Source organism: Corapipo altera, unplaced genomic scaffold (assembly GCF_003945725.1).
Source record: "Corapipo altera isolate COAL_440 unplaced genomic scaffold, ASM394572v1 69, whole genome shotgun sequence".
NCBI classification, from domain to species: domain Eukaryota; kingdom Metazoa; phylum Chordata; class Aves; order Passeriformes; family Pipridae; genus Corapipo; species Corapipo altera.
In genome coordinates, this window is record NW_020884908.1 from 563,929 (window position 1) to 581,980 (window position 18,052).

At 36.2% G+C, this 18,052-nt stretch overlaps 1 protein-coding gene across 16 annotated transcripts in view; it reads left to right on the forward strand.

Annotated features, from left to right (window-relative positions):
- The window catches only part of INPP4B (inositol polyphosphate-4-phosphatase type II B), a 374,654-nt gene that overhangs the window by 321,182 nt on the left and 35,420 nt on the right, over positions 1-18,052 (forward strand). For all 16 annotated transcript variants that reach the window (XM_027652901.1, XM_027652902.1, XM_027652903.1 and 13 more), the window contains 5 exons: positions 538-655; positions 5,251-5,391; positions 8,498-8,595; positions 12,635-12,747; positions 16,906-17,060. In XM_027652901.1, the coding sequence (XP_027508702.1) occupies positions 538-655; positions 5,251-5,391; positions 8,498-8,595; positions 12,635-12,747; positions 16,906-17,060 (625 nt within the window). The remainder of the gene's footprint in view (positions 1-537; positions 656-5,250; positions 5,392-8,497; positions 8,596-12,634; positions 12,748-16,905; positions 17,061-18,052) is intronic.

Here is an 18,052-nt window from a genome sequence, read left to right on the forward strand (position 1 = left end):
TGATAGGTACTAAAAAGGACATTTGGAGGGAGAAACTGCCTTATATTTAAAAATACTTTGAATTAGATGTATAGGAATGTTTCCCCAAAACAGAGATTTTGACCAAAGTAGATGGGTTTAGCATTTGTGCAGCTCTTCAATGCACAGGCAATTTTGGTTTCTCACTTGGAGATTGCTGTCATGATCCCTTCCCCGTGATGTTCGTTGTTGTTATTCTCAAAACCTTTGTCCTCCATTAGCAGGACAGTCTTTAAAAACGCTTTCAGAATGGCTGAAAATGGCTTTTCTGATGTTATTCTATGCACATATAGAACAGGCTGATTTTCAGAGGTGCTTAATACTCCTCATTTAGGCCACAGAATTGTCAGCAGTTCTAAAAATCAGGCTGTTTATATGTAGGGTACTTTAATGTGGATTTAGGGCTATGATTTTTAGATGCACAGACTGGAAAATATAATCCTCATATTGCTTTACTATAACCTATACAGTGACTGATCTGTCAACTCTGCTAATAACCTCTTTAATCTTTCCATGTAGGTGAAGAAGCAGGGATGCTGGAAGACATGGCTGTGGGCATTTCAGATTTGCAGAAAGTAATGTTTAAAGTCATTGAAGCCAAATCAGAAGATTTTTTGCCTATTATAACTGGCAGGCGGTAAGAACTTTGTTTTCTGGAGCCCAGGGAACAAAGCTGCAGTTTTAATCTCATGAAACCCAGGTTATAGTTTTCTTGTTGCTGAATTCTATTATATGAAAGTGTGGTAGTTCTACTCTTCAGAAGGTGAATGGAGAGGTAATGAGGTAGAAGGGATTTTTAAAGCTGATGAAAAGCTTAAAAGTGCCAGTTACTAATACAAATTAATCAAAACAGTGTCTGGGTTGTGCAGAGTTGCTGGTGCATTTTTCATACATAGATACTGAATCAAAGACAAGTGACAAGGTCGTTATTTACAAAAGCTGCCTCTAACTGAGAAACTTTGATTTTGAAGTGTCCAGAACTTGTATTTCAGTGTGACAAATGAAATTGCAATTCAAAGAGTTAGGCCTTGATTGTTTTAAGATGGAAACCAGAAAACTTGGATGCCAAAACTTAGTGGTCACTTTTGTAAAATGAAACCTATCTTAGCTGCTGTAATCACACAGGACATACACAACCTCAGAAATCCTTGCACAAAGCCACTAATACTTTATGAATCTCACATAAGCGCTACTGAATATCAGGATATAAACTGAAATACTTCATTAATTGTGGCTATTGGAGGGTTAACAAGATTGGAATGGATTTTTCATCTTCATTATTATTCTAGTCTGAAGCTCCAAATGTTTTTACTTTTGCAGAAATCACTTCCTTAATAGTATCATTATTCTTAAGATGACTGTAAATTAAATTCAGCTAAAAGCAGCAACTTTTAGAAAATATATGTTTCTTCTGAAGGGGGCTTTCACCGCTGATTTACTTAATTATTCTGGATGAATCACTCTCATCCTATGGGCCTTCCGAGAAAGGACTGAAATAAATAGCAGGAAGGCTGGAGTATGATAGGCGACACATTGGGAATAATTAAGAATAATTATGGTGTGCAGATAAAACAGAAGAAATACATCCTTTGTAAATCACAGCAGTCAAAAATCTTGAAAAATCCAGCAGCTACATTTTCTGGCTCGCTGCCATTACAGCAGAACACTGAATTGTCACACCAGGAGGTCCTTGGGTTTGAAAGACACCTGAGCTTTAAGATGCCTCAGGCATTCTGGATTGGTGGAGTAGTCAGTCTTTAGGAAGAAGAGTTACAACCTGTGATTGCTGTACTGTACTTACTGGCAGGGATTCACTGGAATTGGTATCAGAAAAAAAAAAAATCTTTAAGGCTTGCGTGGAGGAGCCTCATCACTCAGCAGCTGTGATGAGACTGCTCCCGTCAGACAGCACTGGGAGTCAACTGTGAAAAGAGAAGACAGTGAAAAACCTGGATATTTTCTAATTAATGCTTAAGAACCCCACAATTTTTAGATCATTTTGGTTGTTATACGGTGTGGCTCAATAAAATGAGACTAAGAAAGAAAATCAAGCTACAAATTCTTATCTTGAAGAGTCAGGGTATTCATTTAAAATTGTTTTTTCTAGGGAAGTGCTTAAGCCTGAGATTCTGTGTGCACAAAAAATTCAATCCAGAGTGCATGGCACTGACTAGCAGTGTGCTCACCTGCTGGTGTGGGTGGCTGACCCCGACCATCTGGGTCAAGTTCTGTTCAGGAACTCACGTTCTTTTATTATAGGCAAAAACATGCACTTTTTGAAAATTCTGTACAGAATCACATAATCACAGAACATTCTGAGTTGGAAGGGACTCGCAAAGATTGAGTCCAGCTCCTGGCCCTGCACAGAACATCCCCAGGAAACAAACCCATGTGTTTGAGAGCATTGTCCAAACACTTGTTGAACCTTGTCAGACTTGGTGCTGTGACTACTTCTCTAGGGAGTATCCAACCCTCTCTGGCTGAAGAACCTTTTCCTAATATCCAGTGTAGTGATAGAACAAGGGACAAAAATTTAAGCTGAAAGAGGGTGGGTTTAGATTAGATGTTAGGAAGAAATTCTTTACTGTGAGAGTGATGAGGCACTGGCACAGGTTACCCAGAGAAGTTGTTGATGCCCCATCCCTTGAAATGCTCAAGGCCAGGTTGGATGGGGCTCTGAGCAACATGGTAATTTTTAGAAATCTTCTGACAGGTCTGCAAGTGTTTGTCTATCTCCATATGTCATGATGACAAATATTAGAGAATAAGGCAGAGTTAGAGAGGGATATTCTTAAACAGTCCTGTTTAGGTAAATCATATACATTTAAATATTTAAGGCCTAAATTTATCCGATTTGTTCTGAAAGAGATGATGATTTATTATTTACTCTCTTAAAACATGCTTAATTTCTCCACTCTGTTTTCCAGAAAGACCATGAAATGTTAAAAATTATGTACTGAGTTTTCCTTCTCATTGGAAAATGTTGTAGCCACCTTATTCATCTCATGCCAAAATCACCTGATAGCTCTGCACTGAATCTAGCTGTAAAAGAAAGAAAGCACATGACAATAAAATTTACTGCTATATAAATGTTTCTTGTTTAATTAGAATCATAGACCCGTAAGATCTTTGGTAAACTAATGTCAAACAAGTCCTCCAGATTTCAATACTTTGAATTCTTTTTTATTTTCTCTACCTGACTTCAGTAGCATTCCTGGACTTTCTAGACAACTCTGTCACAGCTTGATAACCTTTTCCTTACATGATCAGAAATGGGTTGTTTTCACTGTGCAGTTGGTAACAGATTTTTTTAAAGTTACCGAGGATTATCTCTGAGACTTGAAAAAGAGTTTTGGGAAAAAAAAAAAAAAAGGACAAAGGGAAGTTCTCAAATTGTACTGATGCTAATTTATCATGCCTAAAGGTCAACATTTCTAAATGTTCTTTCACACACCGAGATTTGTAGCGATTTTGTGGGTAGTGCAATGTAGCAATGCAGTGATTTGGTGGCATTTTGGCATTCAAAGTGTATGCACTTTGAATTACACTAAACCAACATTTCTTCTCAGCCGCATCAAAGCACTTCATCACAGAAAAATGTTCTAGTAGCACTTGACAGCAACCAGGAGTGCTCACATACAGGCTGAGAATGAACACAGACATCATTGGAACCGTATTACCTACTGTCCTTTTTCCTCCTTTCACATGGGTGAATTAATTAAACAAAACACAAACAAAAAAGACTTACCTGGGCAGTAGAACTACTTTGTTTTTCCTTCCCTCTCCCTGAGACATATATCCTCCATTCAGAACAGATACTCCCTCTCAGTAGGGAACATGTGGGATTTGCTCAAAGATTACATACTAGTTGTAACCTGTACAGAAGGGTATGCTGTTGCCCTAGTTGAATGCAGTAACATTGAAGTCCCAGGTCTGCACTAGATCTATTTTATTTTGTTCTCAGATATATGAGCAGGATAGAGTTTAAACATGACCATTAACTCTTCTAAGTGGAACCTGTTTATCCAAACACTTGAGCTAGTGCCACTCATCCCTCAAGCCTGCCAAGGATGTCAAAGCTACTGCAGAAACTGACCTTTTTCTTCAAGGTTTTCTGCCTTTTCTCCCCCAGATTCTCCATGTGGGTAATCCAGATGGTATTTTAATTCTTTAGCAAGCATATAATTAATTAAAATAAGAGTTGTAGGGATTTCATGATAGATTATTTTAATAGGTGCAAGCAGCTATCCATTTTAAATTTGCATACAAAAGTTGTGTGACTTCCTTGGCCTGGTTTCTGTAGGTAGGATATGGATCTTTATTCCCTTCTTTTACTGTGACACTCCTTGGTGGTGTGGTATGCCAAATGTGCTCTGCAGGAGAGAAAATGTCAGTCTTCCTTATCAGTCAACCCTGTGATTAAAATGACAAATCCTGGAGACAAATGGATTTGTTTCTAGTCTGTTCTTTATTGATTAGTCTGATTGCTCTAATAACGAAAAGAAAGCTAATAAAAACTAAGTTTAACAGTATGCCCTTGTTTCTGTTGTGGGGTCAGGCATCAGTCCTCAAAGACAGAAGTTTAGCTTGAGGCTTCCCCATGATCAGAATTTGGTCTGGCAGCTGGAGTAGCACATTTTTCATAAAGTCAGACCAAGCACAAACATAAAACCAGAACTGCTATATATCATATCCCTTCTCCTAAAATAGGATTCATGTTTGGGTAATGAGCCTTCAATTATTATCTTCACAGAGTCAATTTTGTTATTGGTGATGCTTTCAATCCCCAGGGAGAAAATCCAGCCACTGAAGAAAATAGGAATTTTGCTTTGGGTTTTTGTGAATATTACTTTTACAGTGGATACAGGATCAAGTTGTTACTTTGGAAGGAAGTTGTTTTTGTAACTCTCAGAAAGATGCATTTTAAAGGTTGAGGTGTTCTTATTGATATTTTGGTAATAGAGGACCTTTTTTGTTGCTTTCATCATTCGTCCTGTTTTCACTTCAGTAAAGTCAGTATCAAGAGTACATAGTTATATATATCTGCCTTTTTTTAAATATCTTGGTTATACTCTTAAAACAAGCAAGCTGAATTATCCCATTTTATGGTTCAGTTAAAGGAAAAAGGGAGGAACTGATTTGTAAGTCTACATGTTCTCTATCATTTAGGAAGATTATTTTAAGCAAACCAATCAATATTCCCATCCTTATTCTTCTTTTTATTTTTCCTAGTGAACATTACATTATAGAGGTCCAGCTTCCAGCAAAGATGTTTGAGTTGCTGCCACAAGAGATTAAAGAAGGAAAACTTCTTCGCATGTATCCAGTACTCTTTAATGTTGGAATCAATGAACAGCAAACACTTGCAGAGAGGTAAGAAAAAGTCATGTTTCATTTTCTGTCCAAGTACTCCATACTAGTTCAGGATATCTCTCAGGATTAGAAATAAATCTTTTTTTATTATTTGCTCTTGGACCTTCTCACATTTACTCAGTGTGTATTTTAATAGGTATTAAAGGAAATAAACACAAGTTATGAAGCAGTGCAGAACAATGAGAGTCCATGTGAAGATATGACTGTAGGAAGGACTTCATTTCACAGAGTCAGTGCCAAGTTTCTTATGGATACAGATAGAAAACTAAATTCTATTTTACAGACGTAAAATTTTTTTGTATACAGTACTCTGAAATTCTCAAAAAAGAGTTTGAAAATTCAGAATTCTTATATCTTATAGATGGGGTTGAAGATGCTGTACAAGTTATAAGCTAGATAGAGATAATTTTTCTCAGCTCTTTAGGGCTTTTTTCCAGGGTTGAGAGGTGGTAGTTAGTAGTAGGGAATGCATTAGTAGTATGTTTGTAGAAACATGAAGGATGATATGTTGCTATTACTCCTCTGAAAGGATTGCTGGAAACTAATTAATTAGTATGATAAAAGCCAAGGTTTCACCAACCTACTAATTTTCTCTTCTAAGAGAAGGTTATCAGTCAGTAACATTAAATTACCACATTTGTGCAATGCTAAAACTACAAGGTAGATGTCAACAGAGGCAAGCTACTTTTTTTTTTAAGCTTTTTTTTAAAAACTGGTTTTATTAACAGAAAATCCAAAAGACATAATACATATCTTCAGATTGCATTCACTACAAACTCAAAAGCAAAAGCATATCTGGGGAAATAGAGGGAGACAATGAAAAGCCCTTGACCTGAACAATAGACAAGAAGTTAAGCACAACAGAAGTTTCACCTTCTGTTCTTTGTAGGCAGCCAAGGAAAATCAGTTTTCTAAGTGAGACTACTAAGGAATGCCAGGAGATAGCTTTGTGGATGTTTATGTTTATGGGAGACTTCTTGAAACTGAGTCATTGTGAGAAAATTTAGGTAGAAAATTGAAATGGGGACAAAGTGAATCAAAAGACAGTAAAAACTGGCATTTTACTGTTGAAAGAGTTGAGTAGTTGGTTAGAGAACTTAGAAGATTCTTGAAAATTAAAATAGCTTATTCTGGATGCCATAAAAAAAAGTGCTGAGAGGAGAGACATGCCCAGAGTGATAATGTATGAAAGCAACAAAATCAGTCATGACAATTGGGACTAGGACACAGTCATTTTTCCAAAATCAGAGAAAAAGGATTATGCAGTAACCAAGAAGCAAGTTAATGAGAGCTTACATGGGTGGGATAGGCAGGAAGGATTGTGTGTAGCAAATGTCCTGAAGAAAGATTGGACAAGATTTAGAAGCAGCCTGGTTATCTGGGGACTTGTACAGGGGTTGGTGAGCAAAGATGTTGGGCTTGCAGGTGAAGTGGCAGGAAGAATGTTCACCGTGATGATTTTACATCGTGCACAAAGAAAGCAATGAATGAAAAAACCACTATCTGCAGATCTATAAATATGGATGTGTATTAATATCTATCAGGCAAATCAAGTTGGATTATTCAATGCAGAAACAGCTTTACTGCATGCATTTACCGTCTGCTTTTGACTTAATTAAAAATATTACTTAACTCCTAATGTTACACATTGGTCTTTGAGATTGGAAACACTTCATATGCTTTTGGGTAAAAAATACGTAATTTTTGTGGGATAAAGAACATGTGAATAGAAATACATTTCTTTGGTAATGTTCTAGCAAATTTTACTCTATTAGTTGAAAACATCCCCTTTTTTTTTTCAATAAAGTACACTTGAGAATATATCTGATTTAAGAGAAACATTCTCATGTGGCACTGCAGCAATCACTGCTGAGAAAGCACACAGATCTTTTTTCTCTCCCTCTTTGGCCCATTTAAATATTTGCTTCCCTTGTGCATGATGTAGCAGTATATTTGATATCTTCTAATTTGTGTTCCCTTTTCTCTCTCTGAACTTCTCACTTACCTGTCCGTGTCTCTCTTCCTGTACTCCATTTCCTTTGCCCCATTTCAAGGCTATTCTAAAGATGGGTTGCAAAAACTTCGCCTCAACTGCCTAAGGGACATTTCTGTCTTTACATTCATGTCTCCTGTAGCAGAGATACCATGAGATTTATTTTTTGGTTCTTTAGCCTATGTGAAATTTGACTGCTGTAGAAATCTTGTTCTTAGAGAGAAAGATATTTGTTTACATAGCTATAACTGGTTCATGGATGAGCTCAATGGCATCCTGGGGTTTTTGAGGTGCAGGATAATGAGGATTTGGGTGATGCCTTCCCAGCAAACCTGACTGCTGCAGGTAACCCCAGAAAATGCTCCTGAGGCAGCTGCAGCACTTTGGAGTGACTGCTGAGGTCTGTGCTGCTGCAAGCTTAAATCAGCTGTGCTGCAGGTCATAACACTGTGGAGTTTAATGGTGAAATTACTGCTTGGAGGAGAAATGGTTCTCTCATTAGTTTCAGGTACAAGAAACCAAGATAACTGATAGCCCAGGAGCAGTGTGGTGCAGAAAGGGCCCAGAGGACTAATCAGTTTGACTGTTTATTGCATTCTCAGACCAGAGCATAAATTAGTTCTTCAGAAGATTTTCCATCTGACACTTACATCTCTTCCATTTTGTACCTCTTCAATATGGTCCAGCTCTGGTAGAAATTAGTATATCTAAGCAACAGCAGCAGTAAGAGATGTAGGAGTTGGTGTTCTCTGCCTGTGGTGCCATTTGAAATTCCCTCAAAGTGCCTCTTCATTTATTCAGTATTTTTGAAGGCAAAAAGAATATGTGCTTTATTGCATGTTTGTAAATGGATTACTCCTTTCATAAATTTTTGGAAGAGTATCCATGAGTAATGACATCATTCCCAAATATTAGTTCCAAAGCACACAAGAGCTTAACAACTGTATGTTTCACAAAATCTAACGCACTCAACACCGGAAAAAACAAATAATTAAAAAAAAATCAAAGTTATTTCTTTATGAAAACAAATAATTCTGAAGGGTAATTTGTCTTTGGTTTGATTTGTGGTTTTGTTGTGGTTTTTTTCTCATAATTTATTGTGCATTTTCGTAGGTTTGGAGATACCACTTTACAGGAAAACATTAACCAGGAAAACTTAGAACTCCTCAAAGAATATTACAAGTTATTTACAGAAAAAATGCCTCCTGATTGTGAGTACAAAATAACGCAATATCCAAATGGCTTTGGAAAGCTTTTATAGGTGAAAGATTCTGAGACAGTAATATCAGCACAACTTTACTATGCAGCTTTTAGATTTAGGCCTCAGTCTCATAACTTGTTCCATAAAGTTAAACATTCTGTACCTGTACAGGGCCCTGCTGAAGTCAGTAGTGATTGCAGGCCTAATGCCACAGTAGAAACTACAAGGGGAGTGAAACAGATTAATGATCAAATAAACAGCTCTTTTAAGTTATTAAAATAGTAAGTTTCTTAATATTTCAAGTAGAGGACAATATCGTCTGTATTTGTAAAGAAATAGTGGGAATTTTAATCCGTTTCAGTCATTCCCTCTATTCTTATTCTGAAAATGTATTGAGGTATGGTGAACCACTGAGCAATCTGCAGATGCAAATACAAGCAATGAGCCACATCATGATGATATGAATAACATGGTTTCATTAAAATAGGCCCTGCATTCTAATTTTATAGAAATTTGGTATCATAAACATGAACATTACTGTGCTGTTCCTCTCGTTATTGAAAGCAAAGACCAATAAGATGATTTGCATCAGTCTAATCCTGTTAAAGTAGTCTTAATGCCTAAACTATAGGCATAGTCCCAAATGTTGCAGATTTTACAGCTTGATTTTGAAATACCTTGGATTTAGGTCTCTACTTCTTCTGTTTTTTGGGGTTTGGGGTTTTTTTTTGCATGGGTGGGATGTGAATCTTTTGAATCTGAAGATCAGTGGTCCTGCAGGAGATGTGTGTAACTCCTCATGGTGAATACTGCTGGTTAAAATCCTGTGCAAAGCTTTGTTTTGTGTCACTGTGTATGAATACATGTTTATCTTTTCAATCAGGATGATTTTAATTTGTTAATTTGAAGTGAAAGCTCTCTTCCTAAATGGTGGGCAGCATGCCATCCATCCACCCACAGGTCTAGTATTTCTAGGATTTCTACAGAGAAACTCAAACAAGAAGTTAGGTAATTAATTTAGGGGAATCCTGCCAAGAAAATATCCTCAAAAAACTAACCTCATCTGGGGTTAGGTCTAAGGTAGACCTACTACCTCATAAATGGATTTGATTATATAAAAGCAAAAATTTGCATGCAGATTGTATTGCCTGCTTTTCATTAACAGAATTTAAACTTGTTCTGTCTTCCTGCAGGATTATTAGTGAGCCACATAATCTTCTTGGACTTTTTCCAGACTGTGCAGGCTTTTGAAAACTATGCTTGTCTAATTCATAGTGTCTTTTCTGCTTATTATTGCTTTCTTGATTTTTCTCTACCTTGAAGATCTGAGTCTCTTCTTTGTACAAATTTTTTCAGAACACACAGTACCTGCTGGTTCTGTTGCCCTTCCCAGTAGCTCCAGGCCATTGTACAGAATCACTCTTTTACCTTGGAGGAATGTGCCTTTTAAACCAGCTCCCTGGAAAAAAGTGAAGCTCTCCAACTTGTTCATTTGAGGGAGGACTTCAGTCCCTCCCCTGTTCCCCCACCTCTGGAAGATAAACCTCCATACAATCTGGCAGCATCCCAGGTGGTGTAGCCAAGAGAGAGTGTTGATGGCTTTTTGATGTTTTTGTCCCACCTTTCCAGATAGTTTCCTGTAGAGCCAAATCTCTGCTACAAAATAAATGCAGGACCCGGCTCCCAAAGCTGTTAATTTAAAATAGTGCTCATAAAGCCCGACAGAATTTGAGGACTCACAGCCCTGTTTACCAGGCTGTTGCATCCACCATCCTTTGGCAGCCTCACTTGCCTGCTGCTTCATTCATGTATTCCATTTTAAAGAATTCAATTTTCCACTCCCAGAAAGGGAGTTTCTATTTTTTTTATTTTCTATTAGTTTTTCTCTCATCTCTGTAATTCCCCTTGTCAATAATATTCTAGCTTGTAGCTGTATATCCCAAACACTGACTTTCTATCTTCTTTGAGATGAACATACCCTCTGTCATTCATCTGTTTCATATCCTCTTTAATTCTTTCATAGGAAATCCTGAAAAAAACAGTGTGTTTCCAAAAAGATTACTACCAAAAATGCCAATCAAATACAGTTCTGGTTTAGGCACCACAAAACAGTACTGCTTTTACAGAATAGCTAATGATATTAAGAGTCAAAAAATATAAGATTTTTGTTTAGTAGTACATAGTTAATTGAAAACAACAGATTGAAACTCAATTTAAGGAGCTGAAGGCATAAATTTGCTGTTGCTGGTTTGCTATGTAACACCCACAGCATCCCGTTGTCCCAGTGTGAGAAGAGGGATGCATGCATGGTTTCAAAATCCTGCAAGGATAAAGGTTTTCCTTCATAGCATCAGTAATGCCTGTAGCAGTACATGCATTTTTACCATCTGTGAGCCTGTCTTTACTTCCAGGCTCCTCCCTCTTAGGGAGTCTCATAATCTGAGACTGATTTGATGGTTTAATACTGCTTAGTGACACAAGGAATTTAAGCAATAGATCACTTCCAGCCAAGGTGCAGCTCATTTGGCAGTGTTATAAATTAGGAGAGTCTTGCTTTACCTATCGTGAAGTCACCTCTCAGGTGCTGAATTTTCTGCTGTGAACCAAAGGAAAACTGCCTGAAAGGACTAAAATGTTTACCTAGTGATACATTCCCATAATCTTGAAGCATTTTTGTCATTGTGTGCTTTGTGTTTTAAAGAAACAGATGCAGCATAAGTATAATTGTCTAGCAGGTTGTGATGTATTTTTATGTGCTCTGCATTATCTAAGTGTATAATACACAGATAAAACAATCCACAGTCAGATTATTACAGAACTAGTTTAGATGTATTTTTTCCAGCTTTTATTTGTTTGCTTGGGGTTTTTTTTGGTTTAGGCAGCACAATATGCGAAAGGCAACTAAGACATTTTTTGAATAGTTCTTTTTGAGCATATTTAAATTGCTTCTTACTAAGCATCATGGATAAGGGAAACTACAAAATTTGTTAGATATAAAAGGTATAAAACCTGTTGATAAGAGGCATCATTCCAGCTTTGATCAGAATGGGAGAACAGATATTGACCTTCATTAATAGTTACCTCATTTTTACACTTTCAGTTGAATATAAATCTTGGGTTGTTTTTTTTTTCCCACTAAATGGAACAACTTACTTCTTCTTGTTGAAGACACTGTATCCATTTATCAATTTGGTTTCACTTTGTTTCAGCTGATTCTGAGCCTTTTTTTGTGATAACGATAATTAAATTTTTATTTACTTCACCACCATAATAAGAAAAAATTTCAAAAAACAGATTTTGGTTGTTTCTACTGATTTTCAAAACTAGGGAAAATAAAGGTAATATTAGAACAAACCCCTACTATATATACATATGAAACAGAAACTCTTGAATTTTTGATAGAGATATATAATAAATTAAACTTTAGCTCAGCTGCCATACGCAGAACAAGAAGATAAAATTTTGAATTTTAAGCAAACCTGAAATTATTTTGTACTTCAAAATTGAAACCCCATTTAATTTCAGACCGAGAAATATCCTTTGTTAAAATTTAGAGGGGATATTTAGTGCTGTTTAACCCTCATGTTACGTTATATAAGGAACTAAGGCATCATTTCAAAGCAAAAATCAGCTCTTTAATTTTGAAAACAAAGGGAAAATATTTTGACTTAAAATAAAAAAAGTCATCCCATCAAGGTAGGTTTTAATACACTTAGTTTTTTTTCTTCTGATTTCCACTGATTGTCTGTAATAGTTGATAAACAGAACTACAGCAGAAACTTGGTTTTGGTTTTCACCATCCATTTATAAAACTTGAAGACACTTTAGTTTTCCAAATTTAAGTGAATATCTTAGGGAGGACAACCCAATACTCAGAAAGACATAAGATTTGCTTATTCTCTAAATATTTAACTGGTAATTTTCATTCTTTGTTCCCAAACAAGGCTGTAAATAATAGACCTGTACTTTACTATGGGCATTCTTTAAGCCAGGAAAACCGTATCATCAGCCTTACCATAATAAGAACTCTTATCATCCTTTTTCTCCAGGTCTACCACATTTTCAAGAACAAAATGATTTAAAGGGATTGCTAGAAAATCTCCATCAAAATATCCTGGCCAAAAGGAGAAAGAATGTAGAAATCATGTGGCTGGCTGCAACGGTAAGCTCTCTTATTTCAAATAGGTTCACATGATAAACTAATTTTCACATGCCTGCTGATATTGTAAGTGCAATGGATTTTAAGGGTATAATGGAAAACTCAATGATTAAAGTAGGTAGATGTGCTGAAATAGCTCTCTAACATGCCTGTTCTCATAGTTTCTCATCCCACTCATGAATGTATCTCTTCTTCCTCCACTTAAATTACAGGTATTTTTTTGTCTCACTTTTTGAAGTGGTAGAAGTGGATAGAGTTTGAGCAAGAGATGGTCTTGGTTACTTTGTTGTCCCCTTCATTCTCCAGGGCCTTTTCTGGGCAGGCAGTCTGTGGCCTGGGTTGCTGCTCGAGATTGTTTTGTCCCAGATGCAGGGTTTTTCATTTATCTCAGTGAGTTGTGTAACAGTGTAAAAGAGGTTTGGATTTTTGTTTGGGACATGTTTTTTATTTCAGCTAGCTGATTCTGGTTTTGGGCAGAGGAAGCCCCTCATCCCTTACATGGGCAGAATCATTTCCTTGAGTGATCACATGTAGCTGTAAATACATCACCTCATACGAGAGACACAATACAGTTACAGTATCTTTTTTTTGTTTAAAATCATGTCCCTTCATGAATAACGTGAAACTTGGATATTCAAAATAAAATTTTATTTAATGTTCATAATCTCTTGAGGTATGATGTGGGATGTGATTACTTGCTCTGACTTTTATTTACTATTGCTGCATTCACCTTTTTAATTTTTTGTAATTAAAGTACTTTTATAAATAAGTGTCGCAAAGGATGTGAAAAGGACAGGCCTTCAGACACAAGGAGAACACAAAGAAAATTGTTTATAAAACAATGATTAATACTTACTTTGCTTTAATCACATAATTCCTTTCTGTTTCCCAGTTGAGTGGGGTTTTCACATACATGTTAAAAAAACCACAAGCCTCAGATGTTTACAAAGAGCTCAAGCTTTTCAGGAATGTGAAATTCAGACAGGTAACTATCTTAGGTTTAGAAGAGTACCCTTGGCATCTCTACCTGCTTATACAAGCAAGGACTTGAGTCTTTGATATCTGCTGAAACTGAAGCAAGACTTTGTGTTTTGGGAGACTTTCAAATGTATATACCCTTCAAGGAAAATAAATATTTGATACAAAATTACTAATAAAACTTTCCATGACCTTTCATTAAGACCAGGAAAAAGACAATATTAACTTTGTCTTTGTATTAATAACACTGCTGTAACTTTCATATTGCTAGTAACATTTTGCCATGTGGTTAATAAATATTATCACATGCTATTGAAGTATAAATCCTTTGTAAGTAAAAATATAAGCTTTTCTTGCAGTACCAGTTCTGCAGTTGCTATGAAACATTGCTTTTGAAAAAAGTAAAAGATATATCAGTACAGGATAGTATAAAATGAGCTACAAAGAATGTAGCAGAATGTGCCTAATCTTTGGATACAGAAAGTCTTATTCTACCATGTAGTCTGGGTTCCCTGAAAATAATTTCATGGGTAAAATGTAGTCTTTGGACATACAGAGTGTTTCAGATTTTTCTTTCTCTGAATTCTATTTCTCTTTAGGTTACCTTACAGTAACTTTCTGAAGTGTGTATTTCTGAAAGCATCGATCTACACACTGTTATACTATGTTCCATTTATTTACTGAAAAGGATATAAGGATATAACTTGATTATTGCAGTAGTGGTGAAATATCACTTTTTTATTGCAGTAGATGCATGAGATTCTACATGGATGTGCACATGTATCTGCACCTCATGTAATCCCTGTTTTTTTGGGACTGTGAGAATAAGTCTAATAAAAGTTAAGTCTATTTCTCCTCCTCCTATATCTTCAATATATTTGGGAAATAAGTGACCAAAATTGAGAATAAAATTCGGGCTGGACACTAACGATAAACCATGTATTCTGATATGATGCTATTACTATATATTTGCTATTGTCCCTTATTAGATTTCTAGAGCATCAGAGCATTGTGTTTGCCCATGGTAATTACTTATTTTGTTTGACTGCAGCTGCTTAGGGAACTGAGTCATTTTAAGGATTTATCTGGGCTAGCCTAAGAGGTTAGCCTATATTTCTCCTTAAATCCGCACCTAAGGATTTTTAATTTCATTATTTAACTTAATATACTGGTTTCTATTTAGTCCACTTTAAAATTGAGACATTTGTACTGAAATTCAATAAAAAGTAAGCTTGTGGGTGGCTGTAGTAATTTGCTTGTTGTGCCTAGAACGCTTGTCAGTTGAAAACCAACTCTCACTAGCCAGTGCTTTGTTTGTGTGCTGTCAGCCCAGATTTGGGATTTAGTCTTCCTTCCCTGCATCAGAACCCACCACTCATCCAGAATAATTACCTGGGTGGTTTTTATGACTCATTCATGTCAAATTGTCACAATGACTCATGGACTTCCAAAGAGACTAGTGTAAAGAGAATTAATCTCTTCAATTAGGCAGTTAACTTCATTCACAGCATTATTTAAGAAAATTATCATATAGTACTTTATTTAAATCCCAATGCAACTGTTCAAATTTTTAAGCAGATTTAAGTTTTAAAATTTAGAATTATAGGACGGAAGAAAGACTCATAGTTTCTCCTTCACTACCCTGAACCTCTTTGGTTTCTAAGATAGATTCAATTAGTTGATACCCTGAACTAAACTTTTGAGATCACCATTACCATGCTATTGCAAAGACCTTAAAGACTGTATGTATTTTCTGGGCCATTGATTTTAATAGAATTTCTGAGAATGCAATTAACAGATGAAGAAATGCTTATTTGCTGAAGTGACATTATGAAGATCATGTTCCAATTTCATCCTGCAAGCTGTCACTTGATAGCCAAACTGGGAAGTTCCTTAGGATGATTACTGCTGTAATTTATTGCCTTGCCCATTTTTATAATCATTTCAGGATTTGGTACTGTTATACCTATGCTCCTCTGGGGTTAGGAGCAAGCAAAGGACAAATAATATCAGGGGAAAGGTAGACCCACACTTGGGCACAGCAGTTCTCCTTCAAATTCTTATTTTTCTAGTAAAGTATTGTTTGAACCCAAAGTGTAAACCAATGGGCTGGTACAACCACAGACTAATTCTTAAGGTGAGAAATTATCCTTAAAAATGTCATGTTTCCCTTGTCCCTTATAACTTTGTTAAAGTATACAGTGAAAGTAGACAATCCATGGCAGTCATTTGTGTTAAGCTTTCATATGGATAAAAATACATGGAACAGTTTACCTGTTGAGCATAAAGACTTTAATTTCAGACCTGTCTGAATCCATACCCTCACGAGGAGTTAGTCTGCTGCGTTCATGTGTCTGAGTTAAGATCTATCAAGGTTTTTCTTTATTAATCAGATATTCAGACCATTAAGTTTTCATTGAATAGTGACGTTGTCACAGAAAGTGAAGAAACCATGAAGCAGCTTTTCCTTTTATAGCCTAGGCTAACACAAATCCTTTTTATTTCAAGTTCAGAAAATTGGATTTAATGGTTTGGTTAGCTGTAGTGCGTATAGATATTTTAGTAACCTGCTAAAAATGCTTAGGACTAAGTATGGTAGATTTTTTTTGTTGGGTCCACCATCTGTTTCTTGCCTCTCTTGGGGGGGTGTTGGGGTGGGCAGGAGAGAGACTTAATTGTGACTGCAGTACAAGGTTGTGTGCACCACTCTCCTAAATGTGATAAGGGCTCCCTTTTCCTCAGTTGGGTGGGTTATTTTAGGCTTGTCCTGCTAACAGAAGCCCTGAATATGTTCTTTTAAAATGTGTCATTTGGACAAATGGAAGTGGGCTATATAGCTATAATCTCTTGGTGCTGTTTTTGTAGAGTGTTAATGCTGCAAATTTATAAACAAAAGAAAAATTTACAGTTTTTTTCAGCACAACATTTTCATCTTTCATGGCACTGTGTCAGGCCAGCATGGGCATAACAGCATAGGCAGTGCTAATAACTGATTTAACTGCACAGACACAGGTCAGCAGCCATATGATCCAAGTTGGAGTTACAAAAACTTTTAATAGCTCTTTTCTCCTCGAGAAACGCTGTAGTTCTCTGTATTCATTTTCTGGGATTGTGAAGTTGTAGGAGTTGCACAGTCTACCTGGCATGAGAAGGGCCCACCTTTGACACCTGCCCGTGTTTCAGATTTGCCGGAAGCTGAACGGCGTCCGCTTCACCTGTTGCAAAAGTGCCAAAGACCGGACATCCATGTCGGTGACACTGGAGCAGTGCTCCATCCTGAGGGACGAGCATCAGCTTCACAAGGACTTCTTCATCCGGGCGCTGGACTGTATGAGAAGGTACGTGGAGGTTTTTACCTGTCCCTCACATTTTGAACTGAGCCAGGGACTGCAGTACTGAGCCGTGTTAAAGCTGGTTTGAAGGGCACCATAAACCCAGCCCTGACTTAGCTGACCAGCAGTGTGCCAGCTGGTAAGTCGCTCTTTGCCTGCAGGATCTTTGCAACTGTGTGTTTTATCACTAATTAACAGTTTCTGAGACAGATATATGAAACTTTCCAAGTATCAACTCACCCACCATAGAATTTGACCAAGGTAAATAGGAGCTACTTTTCTGTTTTAAGAATACTTTTTAAAACTTTTACATATTGGTTAAATAAATTGTATAAAATTTACACAAATACTGGGAAAGCAAAATAAGCATTTGTTACAGTCAGTAATTCTTACTAGCTCATGTTATTAAAAAAAAAAAAACAACCACGTAGCTTTGGACAGATGGTGGTTGCCACTAATATCTGATAAAATCTTTACTATGCTTTAAAAAAATTAATTAAAATGTGTTATTCTAAACTGCAACTATGCTGAAATTGAGACTGATGTTATCAAGAATGTGTAATTAAAAGATGTAAAGATTTCTGATTACCTGAATCTTTGATGAATAAAAAAAAACCCATTGAGCGAACAAGTTTTGATCATAAAATAATCCAGATGCTAGATTCTCTAAAAAAACTTTTATCATTGGTTTTAATGAGTTTAATCGCATGGTTTTAATCATATCATAATGGTTTTAATAATATTGTCTATGGGAGTTTAAAAAAATTTATCCACAACATTAGAATAATATATAAACAAAGATCACTACAAAACTAACAGAAAATACTCTGGTCAACCTGCAAAGAAATAACTGAATTGTATCTTGCATTTATGTGAAACACAAATTGTTTATATGTTAGATTTGTGAATAACATATTAAGTAAGCTTAAAGTATTAAGTACTTAAGTATTAAGTAATGTTTAAAATCTGTAATGGGTAATTCTTGGCCTTAATATTTT